General features: G+C 43.7%; 1 protein-coding gene across 1 annotated transcript in view; it reads left to right on the top strand.

Annotated features, from left to right (window-relative positions):
* Positions 1-9872: 9872 nt before the first annotated feature.
* FBP2 (fructose-bisphosphatase 2) overlaps positions 9873-17660 on the top strand; it is a 36721-nt gene continuing 28933 nt past the window's right edge. Inside the window, exons 1-3 of the mRNA XM_081522399.1 lie at positions 9873-10135; positions 15223-15385; positions 17340-17432. Of these exons, the coding sequence (XP_081378525.1) occupies positions 9966-10135; positions 15223-15385; positions 17340-17432 (426 nt within the window). The 5' untranslated portion in view covers positions 9873-9965. The remainder of the gene's footprint in view (positions 10136-15222; positions 15386-17339; positions 17433-17660) is intronic.

Raw genomic sequence — 17660 nt, 5'->3', positions numbered from 1 at the left:
ATAACCCATTTCACAGATTATGAGATAGAGGACCGAGTAAAGTGAAGTGAAAGTTGCTCAGTCGCATCTGACTCTTTGTGACCCCATGGACTATACAGTCCATGGAAATCTCCAGGTCAGAATACTTGAGTGGGTAGCCTTTCCCGTCTCCAGGGGATCTTCCCAATCCAGAGACTGACCCAGGTCTCCTGCACTGCAGGTAGATTCTTTACCAGCTGAGCCACAGGGGAAGCCCAAGAAAACTGGAGTGGGTAGCCTATCCCTTCCTCAGTGGATCTTCCCGACCCAGGAATCAAACTGGTGTCTCCCGCATTGCGGGTGGATTCTTTACCAACTGAGCTATCAGGGAAGCCCAGAGGACCGAGAGATGAGGTCATCTGCCCAAGGTCTCAAGCCAACAAGCAACTGAGCTGGGTTACGAACCCAAGCAATCTGGACATTGAACTCGGAGTTACCACATCACTTCTCCATGTGTTCTTTTCTGGGTGTGCAGAACAAAGCTGAGTAAGGTTGTTTAAGCCCTCCTTAGAACTGGAGAATTGATAAGTTAGTGGTGGTACCTAATGAGATCTAGGACCTCTTGGCCTCCTGAATCTGAGTGTAACCATCCAAGTCACAAATGAAGGTTTATGTTATTACTCAGTGATAAGTTTTCTATAAAAACGTAACACTTCATTGAATTAACATATGTAATAATTCCTAAGGTTTAATTCCATAGACAAAAGGATTCATCATAAAAAGATTTAAAGAAATACAATTTGTTGCAAACAAGTATGTTTCTGCTAGGCTTTCCATAAAAATAGTTCCTCCCTTAGCAGACCCTGGTTCTTTTTGGACTAGAATTCCAAGATTATAGCACGATATACAACATGTTAAGAAATATCTGGACTTTCTTAAGCTCCATATTTATTAAGATTTTGCCAATGGAATGTAGGTGGAAATAATGTATATTAATTCTAGTTTGAAAACCCAATGAATAATTCTTCATCCACTCTTTTACCTTCCATGCGTTAAACGTCGTGTGTTTCAATGACAGTATGACAACGACAGGACAAAAGCCTGAGTGCCTGAGCCACTGTTCTCTCAGAACAGTGTCTTTTCAAATGAGTCACTTCTTTGCATCAGGTGGCCAAAGTATTGGAGTTTCAGCTTCAGCATCAGTCCTTCCAATGGATATTCAGGACTGATTTCCTTTAGGATGGACTAGTTAGATCTCCTTGCAGTCCAGGGGACTCTCAAGAGTCTTCTCCAACACCACAGTTCAAAAGTATCAATTCTTTGGTGCTCAGCTTTCTCTATAGTCCAACTCTCACATCCATACATGACTACTGGGAAAACCATAGCTTTGACTAGATGGACCTTTGTTGGCAAAGTACTGTCTCTGCTTTTTAATATGCTGTCTAGGTTGGTCATAACTTTTCTTCTAAGGAGCAATCATCTTTTAATTTCATGGCTATAATCACCATCTGCAGTGATTTTGGAGCCCAAGAAATAAAGTCTGCCACTGTTTTCACATCTATTTGCCATGAAGTGATGGGACTGGATGCCATCATCTTAGTTTTCTGAATGTTGAGTTTTAAGCCAGCTTTTTCACTCTCCTCTTTCACTTTCACCAAGAGGCTCTTTAGTTCTTCTTCGCTTTCTGCCATAAGGATGGTGTCATCTACGTACCAGAGGTTGTTGATATTTCTCCCTGCAATCTTGATTCCAGCTGGTGCTTCATCCAATCCAGCATTTCACATGATGTACTCTGTATAGAAGTTAAATAAGCAAGGTGACATTATACAGCTTTGACTACCTCTTTCCCAATTTGGAACAAATCCGTTGTTCCATGTCTGGTTCTAACTGTTGCTTCTTGACCTGCATACAGATTTCTCAGGAGGCATGTAAAGTTTACTGGTGAATTCTACCAAACATTTAAGGAAGAAATAATACCAAGTCTTTCAATCTCTTTCAGAGAATAGAAGATGAGGAAATGCTTCCTAACTCATTCAGTGAGGACAGCATTCCTCTAGTACTAAAATCAGGTGAAGACATTACAAGAAAAGAAAACTATATACCCATACCTCCTGTAAACAAAGATGCAAACATTCTTTTTATATTTGCAGCATTCTCATTTTTTTTTCATTTATCTATTTTAATTGGAGGCTAATTACTTTACAATATTGTAGTTGTTTTTGCCATACATTGACATGAATCAGCCATGGGTGTACATGTGTTCCCCGTCCTGAACCTCCCTCCCACCTCCCTCCCCATCCCATCCCTCTGGGTCATCCCAGTGTGCCAGCCCGGAGCACCCTGTCTCATGCATTGAACCTGGACTGGCAATCTGTTTCACATATAATATACATGTTTCAATGCTATTCTCTCAAATCATCCCACCCTCGCCTTCTCCCACAGAGTCCAAAAGACTATTCTATACATCTGTGTCTCTTTTGCTGTCTTGCATATAGGGTTATCGTTACCATCTTTCTAAATTCCATATATATGCATTCAGTTCAGTTCAGTTCAGTCGCTCAGTCGTGTCCGACTCTTTGCGAACCCATGAACCGCAGCACTCCAGGCCTCTCTGTCCATCACCAACTCCCGAAGTCTACCCAAACCCATGTCCATTGAGTTGGTGATGCCATCCAACCATCTCATCCTCTGTTGTACCCTTCTCCTCCTGCCCCCAATCCTTCCCAGCATTAGGGTCTTTTCCAATGAGTCAACTCTTCACATGAGGTGGCCAAAGTATTGGAGTTTCAGCTTCAACATCAGTCCTTCCAATGAACACCCAGGATTGATCTCTTTTTAGGATGGATTTATTGGATCTCCTTGCAGTCCAAGGGACTCTCAAGAGTCTTCTCCAACACCACATTTCAAAAGCATCAATTCTGCGGCGCCCAGCTTTCTTCACAGTCCAACTCTCACATCCATACATGACCACTGGAAAAACCATAGCCTTGACTAGACGGACTTTTGTTGGCAAAGTAATGTCTCTGCTTTTAAATATGCTATCTAGGTGGGCCATAACCTTCCTTCCTTCCAAGGAGTAAGTGTCTGTTAATTTCATGGCTGCAATCACCATCTGCAGTGATTTTGGAGCCCCCAAAAATAAAGTCTGACACTGTTTCCACTGTTTCCCCATCTATTTCCCATGAAGTGATGGGACCAGATGACATGATCTTAGTTTTCTGAACATTGAACTTTAAGCCAACTTTTTCACTCTCCTCTTTCACCTTCATCAAGAGGCTCTTTAGTTCTTCTTCACTTTCTGCCATAAGGGTGGTGTCATCCGCATATCTGAGGTTATTGATATTTCTCCCGGCAATCTTGATTCCAGCTTGTGTTTCTTCCTGCCCAGTATTTCTCATGATGTACTCTGCATATAAGTTAAATAAGCAGGGTGACAATATACAGCCTTGATGTACTCCTTTTCCTATTTGGAACCAGTCTGTTGTTCCATGTCCAGTTCTAACTGTTGCTTCCTGACCTGCATATAGATTTCTCAAGAGACAGGTCATCTGGTCTGGTATTCCCATCTCTTTCAGAATTTTCCACAGTTTATTGTGATCCACACAGTCAAAGGCTTTGGCATAGTCAATAAAGCAGAAATAGATGTTTTCCTGGAACTCTCTTGCTTTTTCAATGATCCACTGGATGTTGGCAATTTGATCTCTGGTTCCTCTGCCTTTTCTAAAACCAGCTTGAACATCTGGAAGGTCACGGTTCACGTATTGCTGAAGCCTGTCTTGGAGAATTTTGAGCATTACTTTACTAGCATGTGAGGTGAGTGCAATTGTGCGGTAGTTTGAGCATTCTTTGGCATTGCCTTTCTTTGGGATTGGAATGAAAACTGATCTTTTCCAGTCCTGTGGCCGCAGCTGAGTTTTCCAAATTTGCTGGCATATCGAGTGCAGCACTTTCACAGCATCACCTTTGAGGATTTGAAATAGCTCAACTGGAATTCCATCACCTCCACTAGCTTTGTTCGTAGTGATGCTTTCTAAGGCCCACTTGACTTCACATTCCAGGATGTCTGGCTCTAGGTGAGTGATCACACCATCGTGATTATCTGGGTCGTGAAGATCTTTTTTGTACAGTTCTTCTGTGTATTCTTGACACCTCTTCTTAATCTCTTCTGCTTCTGTTAGGTCCATACCATTTCTGTCCTTTATCGAGCCTATCTTTGCATGAAATGTTCCTTTGGTATCTCTAATTTTCTTGAAGAGATCTCTAGTCTTTCCCAATCTGTTGTTTTCCTCTATTTCTTTGCACTGATCGCTGAGGAAAGCTTTCTTATCTCTCCTTGCTATTCTTTGGAACTCTGCATTCAGATGAGAATATCTTTCCTTTTCTCCTTTGCTTTTCGCTTCTCTTCTCTTCCCAGCTACCTGTATGGCCTCCTCAGACAGCCATTTTTCTTTTTTGCATTTCTTTTCCATGGGGATTTTCTTGATCCCTGTCTCCTGTACAATGTCACGAACCTCTGTCCATAGTTCATCAGGCACTCTGTCTGTCAGGTCTAGTCCCTTAAATCTGTTTGTCACTTCCACTGTATACTCGGACTCATAAGGGATTTGATCTAGGTCATACCTGAATGGACTAGTGGTTTTCCCTACTTTCTTCAATTTAATACTGAATTTGGCAATAAGCAGTTCATGATCTGAGCCACAGTCTGCTCCTGATCTTGTTTTTGCTGACTGTATAGAGCTTCTCCATCTTTGGCTGCAAAGAATATAATCAATCTGATTTCGGTGTTGACCATCTGGTGATGTCCACGTGTAGAGTCTTCTCTTGTGTTGTTGGAATAGGGTGTTTGCTATTACCAGTGCGTTCTCGTGGCAAAACTCTATTAGCCTTTGCCCTGCTTCATTCTGTACTCCAAGGCCAAACTTGCCTGTTACGCCAGGTGTTTCTTGACTTCCTACTTTTGCATTCAAGTCCCCTATAATGAAAAGGACATCTTTTTTGGGTGTTAGTTCTAGAAGGTCTTGTAGGTCTTCATAGAACCGTTCAACTTCAGCTTCTTCGGCGTTACTGGTCGGGACACAGACTTGGATTACTGTGATATTGAACGGTTTGCCTTGGCTATGGGGACAAGTGGGTAGATAATCTGACACATTTTGCCATAATTGCATAATTTTTTGCATTACAATTTTTTTTTCATTTTTACCTGATGGCATTGTGATAGGGCTTCCCAGGTGGCACAGTGGTAAAGAATCCACCTGCCAGTGCAGGAGATGCATGGGACGTGGGTTCAACCCATGGGTCAGGAAGATTCCCTCCAGCAGGAAATGGCAATCCACTCTCATATTCTTGCCTGAAAAATTCCATGGACAAAGGAGCCTGATATAGTCCATGGGGTTGCAAAGAGTCGGACATGACTGAGCAATTAAATACATGTTTTGTTATAATAAAATCTTCTCTGATTGAAAACTTCAAAAACAAAGTAAAATAAGAAACTATGTTGAGATTACATGAGAGAGTATACATAAAGCACCTTAGCAGAATTTTGCTAACAAAGAATGGTCCCTCAGTTGATAGTCTAGAGTCACATTCTGGATCCCTGCCTTTGGGTGGAGGGCCCTGAGGCAGAAATGAGATCATCCCAGCTATTAGGAAGGTCTGCTTGTCTTTATTAGACTTAGGTCTGTAAGCATTTTTCACTAAGCAGAGCAAGGCCAGAGATAGCTTTGTGGTCACCAGTGTATCCTTAGCACTGAAATAAATGTGATCTGGATGCTATTCTCCCTTCCTCCAGGCTTTCACCATAGCTCCTAATATTTTTCCACCCTCTCATGTGCCCTGAAAGAACTTTGGCATTTGCTGAAAGGTCATCAGCTGCAATCTTAGACCACTGGGTAACTCAAACTTCTGACATTTAAATGCAGCTGCAAAGGGGTGGGATTGTTGCCCCAGCCTAGCCCAGGCTGGAGGTTGGCAGCCCCTGCCTTGGATCCCTTTATAAACGAGTGGTTGACTGCTTAGAGGTGACACCAGCCAATACTCTCCCTCCTATCCTCAAATTATCTACCCTGAGTGCCTGTGATAAAGCACTAGTCTGTTTGTTACTTTCATTTCCAATCTCTTGTGAACAAATACTTTCAGAAAACATAATAAAAGGAAACTAAAAAGGCTAGTAAGTACATGAAAAGATGCTGAGCATAACCAATTATTAGGGAAATGCCAGTCAAAGATACAATAAGATACTATTTCATACCCATGAGGATGGCTGTTATTTAAAAATAAACAAACAAACACACATGGACATCCCTGGTAGTCCAGTGGTTAAGAATCCACCTGCTAATGCGGGGGACACAGGTTCAACCCCTGGTCTGGGAAGATTTCACATGCCATAGGGCAACAAAACCTGTGCACCAAGACTACTAAAGCCCACGTGCTGTAGAGCCCATGCTCTGCAATAAGAGAAGCCACTGCAATAAGAAGCCTACACATTGCAACTAGAGAATAGTCCCCACTCACCACAACCAGAGAAAGCCTGCTTGCAGCAACAAAGACCCAGCACAGTCAAAAATAAAAACAAATAAATTAATTAAAAAAAAATTCTTGGCAAAGATGTCTACACACTGGGACTCTTGTGCACTGCTGGCGGGAAAGTGAAATGGTGCAGCTTCTGTGGAAAATGGTACAGTGATTGTTCAAGAAGTTAAACACAGAGTTACCATATGATCTAGCAATTCTACTTCTGAGTATGTACCCTCAAAAAAACTGAAAGCAGGGACTTGAACATGTATTTGTCCTACTATGGACATGATAGCATTATTCATAGGAAAAGGTGGGAACAGTCAAACTGTCCATCAATGGATTAATGGGTAAACAAAATGTGATATACCCACCAGTGGAATATCATTCAGCCTTAACAAGGAAGATTCAGACACACGCTACAACATGGATGAACCTTGAAAATATGATGCTGAGTGAAATAACCCAGCCACAAAATGAGAAATATTATATGACTCCACTTATATGAAGTACCTAGAATAATCAAATATATAGAGACCGAAAGTAGAATGCTGGTTGCCAGGGACTAGGGATTGAGGGGGAAGAGAGAGTTATTGTTTAACGGGCATAGAGTTTCACTTTACAATAAAATAATGTTTTCTAAATGGACAGTTTTATGAATTTCAACACATGTATAGGTTCAAGTTGCCATCACCATAATCAGGATACAAAACAGGTCCATCAGGCAAAGAATTACCTGTTCCATCCTCCCCGCCCACACCAACTACCCTGGCAACAATGAAGTTGCTCTCTGACTACAGTTTTGTTTTTTTGAGAATATCATATAAATGGAATCATACAGCATATAGTCATCTAAGCTTGGCTTCCTTCACCCGCATAATGTCTCTGAGATTCATCCCAGTGCCACATGCAGTTAGTACCAACAGTTTGTCCCGTTTCATTGCTGAATATTGTTCTATTTTGTGCATCTATCAATACCACAGTTTCTTTACCACCATTGAGGACCATTTGGGTGTTAGCAGTTTCTGACAATTATAAATAGAGCTGTCATAAATATTTATGAATGGGTTTTGCTGTGAACATACGCATTCATTTCTCGAGAAGAGATGTGACAGTCCACTCTGAGTGGCATTGTTTTGTACCACCATGGGGGAAACCCTGTTAATCAGATGACAACATTCAACTTCAAAGGAAACCTGGAAACCAAGCAAGCAGGCCAATCTCTTCAGTTATAGCCAATTACTGACCCAGATAGCCTAATATCCAGCCTCTGCCCTTTCTATAATTATGTCTCAAGAATTATGGTTGATCTCCCGTATGACAGACAAAACTGAATTACTTATGGATGGCAACGTGATACATGAGGACCAAAGAAAGTTCCATTCTACAGTCCTCACAATTCCCAGAAACTCTTGAGGAAGAAAAAGAAAGTTTTCTTATGTTCTTAAAGAACTTTAGATCCCGGTGATGTCAAAATTAACATGCTCTGACACCGCAGTTCGTCTTCTAGAGCTGTATCTTACTGAAGCCCTCACACAAGCACTGGCACAGAGGTAAGGAAGCTTGGTGCAGCACTGTTGGAAGAACAAACATTTAAAAAAAAAATCTAACTGCCCACACATGAGAAGGCAGAATGTCTCTATGTATTGACACAAAGATGTTTTGCTGTGCTAGACACTTAAGACTGGTTGATTCAATACCAGTGTCCAACTCTTGCAGCAAAGCATCACCAATCTGGCCAATGCTACATAAGTGGAAAGTTACCTGGGACAAGGGTGAGGGGTGGTAACGGATGTTTCCGGGGAATTACTTATTTCCTCATAAAAGAGAACTGATGTGGTTGAAGCTGCCTTCTCCTCTCTGAATCTTTAGTGTGAGCTAGACATTTGGAGTGGCAGAGGCCATTTTGTGCCCATGAGATGATAAGCATGGAGGCAAAAGCGCACTGGCCAAGGATTACAGAGAGGAGACAGAGAGGTTCCTAATGGAACTTTTGACCAGCTTTGTGAATGCCAGCTGCTGCCTCAGAGAAAATATGAGAAAAATATGTGAGACTCCCCACATATTTAAATCACTCTATATTTTCTATTACTTGCAGCTAAACACATTCCAATTGAAGTAACTGTCTAAGGAAAAAATCAAATTGCCCAGCAATGTGCATATTGTCCTATTTTGTAAAATGAAATTGTATATGTATACATAATAGTTATACAGACATCAAGGGTAAGAGTAATTAACCAGTATTGAGCACCTACTGTGTGATAAGCATACCTTATCACTTTAATTCTCACAATCACTCCGTAAAGGTAGATGTTTTATTGTTTTCACCACTTATAAGTGAGGAAACTGAGGCTTCAGAAGCTTTTCCAAATTGTACAACTAGCAGAAGGTTAGCCTGGAACCTGGAGGCAGGTTCTCTCTGCTCCTAAAGAAAGTGCTTGGACCACCCTACGCAGACCCCACCCTCACCCCTGCCCCAGGTGCATATTACTAATACTGTGTGTGCTTAGTTGCTCAGTTATGTCTGACTCTTTGCGACCCCATGGACTATAGCCTCCCAGGCTCCTCTGTCTATGGGGATTCTCCAGGCCAGAATACTGGAGTGAGTTACCATGCCCTCCTCCAGGGGATCTTCCCAGTCTAGGGATCGAACTCAGGTCTCTCGCATTGCAGGTGGAATTTTTACCATCTGAGCCACAGGGAAGCCCATTACCAATACAGACTCCACCAGCTCTAATGCAGCTATTTCTAGGGGGTGGTTTAGGGGATGGGCCATTTCCATAGTGTTTCCTTTTCAATAAGCAAGTATTATTTTTGTTTTGAAAATACAAATGTAGAGAAATTTAAAAACTAAAGAATTAATAAAATAACTCTGGTGTTAGGCACTGTGCTGGGAATATTTTTTTCTTCTAGATTTGACTATCAACTGTAAATATCCATTCAGTCATATAGGCCTTTTGGAATTAAAAAGCATCCTTTTCAAACATATGAAAGAAGCCTGGTTAAGCGGATTGCCAATATTTTGTTATGTGACCTATACCCCAGATAAGTTATCTGCCAGTCTGACTCCTGCCCCATGAAGGAATGAAACCCTGCAGGAAATACATGTGAAGAATACTTTTGAGTCTTTGAATAAGAGTTTTATGAATCATTTTTCTAGTGGCTGGATTTCTCATCTCCTACTTGTTACCAAATGATTGCTTCTTAGGGTCTTTAAAGAAAAAAAGTTCATCAAGAAAAAGCAGATCTGTGTTCCAGGTTCTATTTACAGTTGACTTATGGTGCCTTGGCAGCCTTCAGGTCAGCCAGCCAGAGAAGTTTCCTTGAGGGCTCGCCCAGTTATCTCAACCACGTGGTCTGAGGCACTTTCCCTTAAAGGTCCTGGCACCACGGTACAGATTTCTAATCAGCTCTGATACTGCGGAGGAACTGATCAGCACTTAGCGATAAAGCTTTCTTCTGCAGTGAGAAAAGAATCTGAAAAATTACCTGCCGCCATGGGGGACAGAAGCCCCTTCGAAACGGACATGCTCACCCTGACCCGCTATGTTATGGAAAAGGGGCGTCAGGCCAAAGGCACCGGGGAGCTCACACAGCTGCTCAACTCCATGCTGACGGCCATCAAAGCCATTTCCTCAGCCGTACGCAAGGCGGGCCTGGCCAACCTGTGAGTGAGAGCCCCAGCGACACGTTGCGACTCCGGTCCTGTGGGGGTGGGCAGAGCTGCAGGAGTCTGGGCTGGAAGCTGGGTCAAAAGTATTAACCCATGCGCCCTGCAGGGAAACGGCCTTTCAAGTTTCTGCCAGGTGTGCTTTGATAAGGGGGCCTTTGACTTGTCTCAGGAAAGGCACAAAATTCTTGGAGACATGCTATGGAGGGAAAAAAGGATCATTTTTCCAGTCGCTGTGTATTCTAATGACAACAAGCTCCGGGGCTTGTTCCATGAAAACATATCCTGAGTTAAATCTGAAATCTGTTAGTTGCTTGGTCATATCCGACTCTTTGCGACCCCATGGACTGTAGCCCACCAGTCTCCACTGTCCACAGAGTTTTCTAGGCAAGAATATTGGAGTGGGTTGCCATTTCCTTCACCAGGGGATCTTCCTGACCCAGGGATTGAACCTGGGTGTCCTGCACTGCAGGCAGATTCTTCACCCTCTGAGCCAACAGGGAAGCCCACCTCTGACAAGGTGACTCTTATTTGCATTCTCACTGGCACAAAGCGACCGCTGGGAGACTTGAGACGACTCCTGACGCCCTGGGCAGATAGGAGCGGTTTTATTGTCACGACCTTTGCCCGTAGTTGTCAGGAGCTAGAAATTATTTACCGAATATCTTTTTTTCTCTCATTTACCAAATCTTAAGGCCCATCGTCCATCTCCTGTTCATTGATGAAAGAAGTGTTTTGCTTTTAAAACCAGTTATTTCTTCTCTGCGACTCAAGCTTCTGTCCACTTGGTGTGCAGGACACTGGGAGGTGCTGGCCTGGGAGCAGGGAATGAAGGGCCTTCTTCCACTTTGTTCTCTTGATGCTTCACCCAAGCCCAGGAGGCCAAGTTCAGGCTGTGCTGCTGATCCTCACAGCCAAGGGTCTGTTTCCAGTCTGTGGTGAAAGGGATCAGTCTTTGGGTTTCCACTTCCCTGGTAGCAATTCCAGTGGAGGTCCTCTCAGAAGATGAAGAGATCCCGTTATTCATTATTATTATTATTCTAAAATGAAGAAATGGCCAAGTCCAATAATTTAAAATACTTATTCTTGGGCATTCTCTGATGGTTCAGTGATTAAGACTTCCATTGCAGGGTGCATGGGTTCGATCCCTGGTCAGGGAACTAATATCCTGGCAGCCAAAGGACCAAAAAAAAAAAGTAAAAAATATTTATTCTTAACAACTTAGCACTTTTAACACCAAAAACAATGTGATAATTACAGAATTCATTTATATTAATGTAAGGTTTCATGACCCAGTAACCCAGTAATGAGCTCCAAGTTAGAGGAGATTGTGACTGGCTTCCCCTGTCTCTGTGTATTGCTTTAACTGCCTTAGTACCTCACTTGGCAGTAATGGCCGACTCCACCTTTAAGAACCTTCGTGAATGTGAACCACAGCCACTTGCCTCTGTTCTGCTCCTGCCTGATGGTGAACGGGGCTGTGTGTACAGCAGTTCCCCGGGATGTCTGCTGAGTGTTACTCACCTGAATGGGCTCCCCTGTGCAGGGTGCTGGGCAGGGCAGGGGTTGTGGCTAATTGCTACAGAACTCTGACTTTGTGGTCATGTAGTGTCCAGAGGAAGTGGACTTAGGGATTGGATAATTCAGGTGTTCCTCTGACTTAGTTTTTCATGCCATCTGATTATAGTCAATGACCCACTCTCTCTAGGGCCTGTAAAAATGTAAAACGGCTTGGATACTAATAGCCTCTAACTAACTTGTGGGGCTGTTATAAGGCTTAGTAAGCCCATGTGACGATGATGATTTTGACATTGCCAGTCCCATAATAAATGCTCAGTAAGTGCTCATTATTTGTTGTTGTTCAGTCGCTCAGTCGTGTCTGACTCTTAGACTCCATGGACTGCAGCATGCGAGGCTTTCCTGTCCTTTACCATCTCCTGGAGTTTGCTCAAAGTCTTGTCCCTTGAGCTGACGATGCCATCTGACCATCTTATCCTCTGTCATCCCCTTCTCCCCCTGCCCTCAATCTTTCCCAGCATCAGGGTCTTTTCCAATAAGTCGGCTTTTCACATCAGATGGCCAAAATATTGGAGCTTCAGCTTCAGCATCAGCCCTTCCAATGAATATTCAGTATTGATTTCCTTAAGAATTGACTGGTTAGATCTCCTTTCTGTCCAAGGGACTCTCAAGAGTCTTCTCCAACATCACAGTTCAAAAGCATCAATTCTTCAGCACTCAGCTTTCTTTATAGTCCAACTCTCACATCAATATACGATTATTGGAAAAACCATAGCTTTGAATATATGGACTTGGTTGGCAAAATGATGTCTCTGCTTTTGAATATGCTGTCTAGATTTGTCATAGCTTTTCTTCTAAGGAGCAAGTGTCTTTTGATTTTGTGGCTGCAGTCACTGTCTGCAGTGATTCTGGAGCCCAGGAAAATAAAATCTGCCACTGTTTCCACTTTTTTCCTCAACTATTTGCCATGAAGTGATGGGACAGGATGCCATGATCTTAGTTTTTTGAATGCTGAGTTTCAATCCAACTTTTTCACTCTCCTCTTTCATCCTCACCAAGAGGCTCTTTAGTTCTGTTTCTCTTTCTGCCATTAGAGTGGTATTACCTGAATATCTGAGGTTGTTGGGTTCCAAGTCCAGTTCACTTCAGTCTCTCAGTCGTATCCGGCTCTTTGCGACCCCATGGACTACTGCAGCACGCCAGACTTCCCTGTCCATCACCAACGCTCCAACTCAGGTCCAAACCTGGGGAAATTTGCGGGCTAATAGGGCAATGTTGCCAACTGACCACTAGGTGGCGGGTGCAGCCCGTGGAAACAAGATGTCAGAATTTCACACTTTATCGGAGGGCAGAGGCAGGATTCTTCAGTTTGGCAGAAACCATGTGTTCTGCCAATTCAGATATTTCTGTCGCTTTCCCATTTAGGGGGCTTCAAGCCCCTCATTCCTCTGCTTCCTCTTTTTTGGAAGGTATTTCTAGGCACATGCTCCATAAATGCAAAACTGATCAGAAAGTCTCATATTTTTCTTCTTTTTTCTCTGCTTCCTGCTGTAGGAAGAAGGGAATGCTAGCATTCTGGGAATGCTGTCCCCAGAGTCCTCTCCACAGCCTCCTTATGTCAAAATGCAAATGATTCATTTAAAACTTGTCAGTAAAGTTTTAATGTTAGTAAAAGCAGTAAGAAGATACTGTCTATGGGTTATAAGGCGTTTTCCTGTCCATGATCTAACCTGGAACAGTTGTCAGGCAATTAGATCTCTTGTGAATGAGCTTCCATTCTTTCTGAAAGGAGAGATGTTGATGGAGGGATTGTGGGGAGGGAGGGAGACAGAGCAATATGCCCAGTTCCTGCAAGAAGGATGCACAGGGTGGGCTGAGGGGTAGGGCAAGGGCAAGGTTAGTGTGGTGTTGGGGAAAGGGGTTTGCAAAACACAGAACAGAGAGCCTGTTTCTTTCCCCCACCATCCACAGGCCCCAGGCACCCCAGCTTTTCATTCTCCAGTTGAAGCTGCATTAAACAAGAAAACTGAGTTCACAGGGTTTGTGAACTCTGTAAACGCTGATGCAGAACAATCTAGTTTTGTCATTGTTGTGTGCTTGTTTGCTTTTATTTTGAAGCAGAAGGTACAGTCTTTGAGGTCAGTCTACCAATATCATTTTCCAAGGCGGATCTCATCACATCAGACATCAAGTGATGAGGGACACCTGTTGGGGAGAGGAGAGATGTTGTCAGTCAGAGAAAGGGATGGGAAGTGAGTTGTCTCCCGGTTTAGGGTAAATCAGTGGCTCTCAACCCTGGCTACTTGTTAGACACACTTGAAGAATCCTTCAATAAATAAACGGTGTTAACAAAAAGGAGAGGAAGGAATTACTTTCCTGCCATCCATTCTTTGTAATTCAGTGAAGGTATACTGAGCCTCTGAGCACTGTGGTAACAGGCACAGTGAGTCACAGCTCTTGCCTTCAGTGAGCAGACAATCCAGCAGGGAGGACATTCACATGAACAGACTGTGAGCTGCTGTGGAAGGGCTGACAGGGCTGTGTCTGGTATGTGGTGGGACCAGGGAAGCTTCTGGAAGCGGTTAGGAGGGCTAAGCTGTCGGTGGGCAGAAAGCACTTCCATGGGGTGGGGGGACACCCCATGACTGAAGGTGGGAAGGAGGGAAGCAGCTTGCGGGGTGCCAGTGGCCTCAGGACCTTTGCTGCTGTTGGAATGTGGAAGGCTGGAGGGGAGAGATAGCTGTGTGGCTCATGGAGAGAAGAGTGTGGAGCCTGGGGACAGTGAACCAGGAGTCCATGGGAGGCAGGTGTGTGCTCACGCAGGGTTCCAGAGGCTGAGGGTGAAAGGCTAAGAGGCAAGGCCAAGTGTGGGGCCAGGGCTTCCTTGATGGGGTCTGAAGGTAAGTATGAGGGACTTGGGGACTCTGGGAGAGATGGGGGTGATCTGACTGGCTTTTTAGAAGGTTTCTACCCACAAGGACGGGAGCCAGAGACTTTAGATAGCAATCCTCTATAACCCAAAGCACCCAAATGAAATTTTTACACTGGCACTCTTTCTTATATTGCTTGGTAATGGTAATAAAGAAACAAATTAAATTTTATCCCTAATTTCCTTCTTTATTCAAGTAATGCCAGACTACAGCAGAACAGTTTTTAATTCAGCCCAACAGGCCAGGATAATCAACAAATACTAGAAATTCCAAGGCTGGAAATCCACAGTCCTTTACTTTTTAAAGTTTTAAATTATGGCAGTGTGTCTGACTTTATGAACTCCCCCTCCACCTTTCAGGGCCCGGGGCGGGGGGGGGGGGGGGCGGGCAGAGTTGTACATTAGTAAGATTGAATTCTGTAGTGTTACTGAGATGACTAGGGACTTGCAACAATGGCTCCGAGCCAGGGTAAGAACCAGCGCTGGGAGACAGGACGCACTCGGTCGTAGTTATAATCTGGAGACCCTGGAGCCATGAAGGGAAAAGAGGGATACAGAGGAGGTGTCTTGGCATCCTGGTATCTTCGCTGGAGTCTGGGCTCCGTTCCTGATTTCCTCCAGCTTTTTGCCGTCTTAGGTACGGAATCGCGGGAAGCGTGAACGTGACGGGGGATGAGGTGAAGAAACTGGACGTGTTATCCAACGCCCTGGTGATCAACATGCTCCAGTCCTCCTACAGCACTTGCGTCCTGGTGTCGGAAGAGAATAAAGAAGCCATTATCACCTCCAAGGAGAAGAGGGTACGTGTGGCAGCCGGGCTGAGGTTCTTCTATTCACCAGCGGAGGGCGCAACTGAACTGGGAAGAATCTTTGATTGCCTTGCTTTATTTTAGTTTCTGGGATTTTCCTCTATTGCTTAATTTTTGTTTTCCAGAAACGATGGTTTGCATATTTCTTCACTTTGAAGTTTTATGCTGTCTAGTCAAAAAGACTCCATAATAAGGAAGTGATTCATTCAGGAAATAAATCAGAGTGCTTTACCGAAACTTATCAGTGGACAGGGTTCATCTTGGGTTATCATCTAATGTGCTAGTAACAAGTCCCAACATTTTGGATCTTGATAATCAGGTCCAGTAAAAAGTAGAGTTCCTGGGAAGAGCGATATTTTTGGTCTTTTACTTTTCGCATCCTCACAATCCTCGCCCTTCCCAAGGGAGGTTTGGTTTTAGCAGAGATTTCTTCATGCCTGACAATCTGTTAGACTAAAACAGGAAAGAAATTGTAAAGATTGTTGCTCTTGCTTTAATACAATGGTAAACTTGTTTAGTTCATGGCATGCCTGGGGAGGGTCTATATTCAGTATGGTTCCACAGTTTATTTTTTAAAAAATTCGTGGCCAAAAATTCAACCCATGTTCAACTGCAATACAGGAATACCAAATAAATGCCAGCATTGTTAGCTCTTGTTTTATACACTGGGTCTTGGGGACAAGATACCATTTCTTTTTGATTAGCTGAAAGGATGGAAAAAGTAAAGCCAAATTTATTAAACACTTACTGTATACTGGGGACTGTGCAAAAGCCCTTTGTATTTGTTGTCTCATGTAATTCAGGCTAAGTCACACCTGTTATTTTCAACTCAACTGTCACAGCAGCTCCTGAACATTCTCCAGTGTGTGCTTGATGTTGAACAAATAACTGCTGAATCCATGCATGAATGAATGGGCTGATTGGATTATCTACAGGGAGAATGAAAGATTTCCAAGTTTATGGATTCCACTCTCCCACCCCTACCTCCTATTGAGAAAGAAAGAAGGAAGGAAAGAAAGGAAAGCCAAATTAAGCTAGGGCACTACTCATTGCAAAATCAGGGGCACAGTAGCTAAGCAGTGGGAGAAATGACTCCCATTTTACTTGATGTTGTACTGGCAGTATTTAATGAGCCAGGAGACCCCAGTCCCCATCATTAAGGCTCTCACAGAACCTTGCACCTAGGAGGTCAGTAACAGGTATCTGGTGATTTCTTTCTACCAAGTTGTCTGTGACAACAGTGTGGGTGGACATGAGGGACCTGGTATCTCAGGACCCCACCTGGTCTGTCTTCTGGTCTTCACATCAGAAAGGAAAGGTGGATGCAGCAAAACCCAAAGGAATACTTTTATTCTCATGATGTATTTACATATAGCTGCTATCTCAATAAGAGAGGCCCAGAGGCCCTGGGACCTTGTTTTGAAGTTTTCTTTTGGTAAAGATGTGCCAAAATGAAGAAAGCCTGTCTGGGGAGAAGCTCGATGTATCAATAATTCAATAACGACTTTACTGTGGACTTAGGTAGAACTTGCCCAAGTTTATCTTCAGCTTCTCCAACTCCTTCCAGCACGGTGCCCAGTTCAGACCTGGTTTCCTCTCACACCCCAGTGGTCCCAGGTAGGAGGGGAGGATGAAGCCAGGGTAGGTGGGAGCAAAGATATTTGGGGGTAGGTGGGACCTCCATCACCCCGTGTGGGCGTCAGCTAATCTATTTATGGGCAAGTGAGCTCTGAACTTCACAATTAATATATGTGGATAGGCTCTGCATTCCTTAAGTAATTGTAATTTTTGATAAGGATATCCCTTTGCTCTAAATTGCTTTTGATGGGGTGTTACCAGCCAGACTCAGCCACTTACACGGAGTGTGTTGACTGGAACAGAGTATTGACTTACGCAGAATGTGCTGACCTCTGTTGATCAGGTGTTCTGCCCTCTGTGCATGTAGGGAAAATACGTGGTCTGCTTTGACCCACTGGACGGATCTTCCAACATCGACTGCCTGGCTTCCATTGGAACCATATTTGCCATCTACAGAAAGGTGAGCAAACAGTCTGCTCTTTAACACCTCCTTCCTCTGGTGGTTTCAGGAAGGTTCTTGGACTTGGAGCCACGAGTCTGGAGTTCTAACCTTTGTCCTCCCACTAACCAGACACACCACGGCAGGCAAGCTACGAACCTCCCTCTACCTGAGGCTCCTCATTGAAGACCCGAGTCAGTATTTTCCCTCAGCCTTCTTCTCAGTGTTCATGGGAAGGTAGGGTGAGAG

This window comes from Giraffa tippelskirchi, chromosome 1 (genome assembly GCF_054371585.1).
Source record: "Giraffa tippelskirchi isolate mGirTip1 chromosome 1, T2T-mGirTip1v1.2.pri, whole genome shotgun sequence".
In the NCBI taxonomy this organism is placed as follows: Eukaryota; Metazoa; Chordata; class Mammalia; order Artiodactyla; family Giraffidae; genus Giraffa; species Giraffa tippelskirchi.
This window is presented reverse-complemented; position numbering and strand designations above follow the sequence as displayed.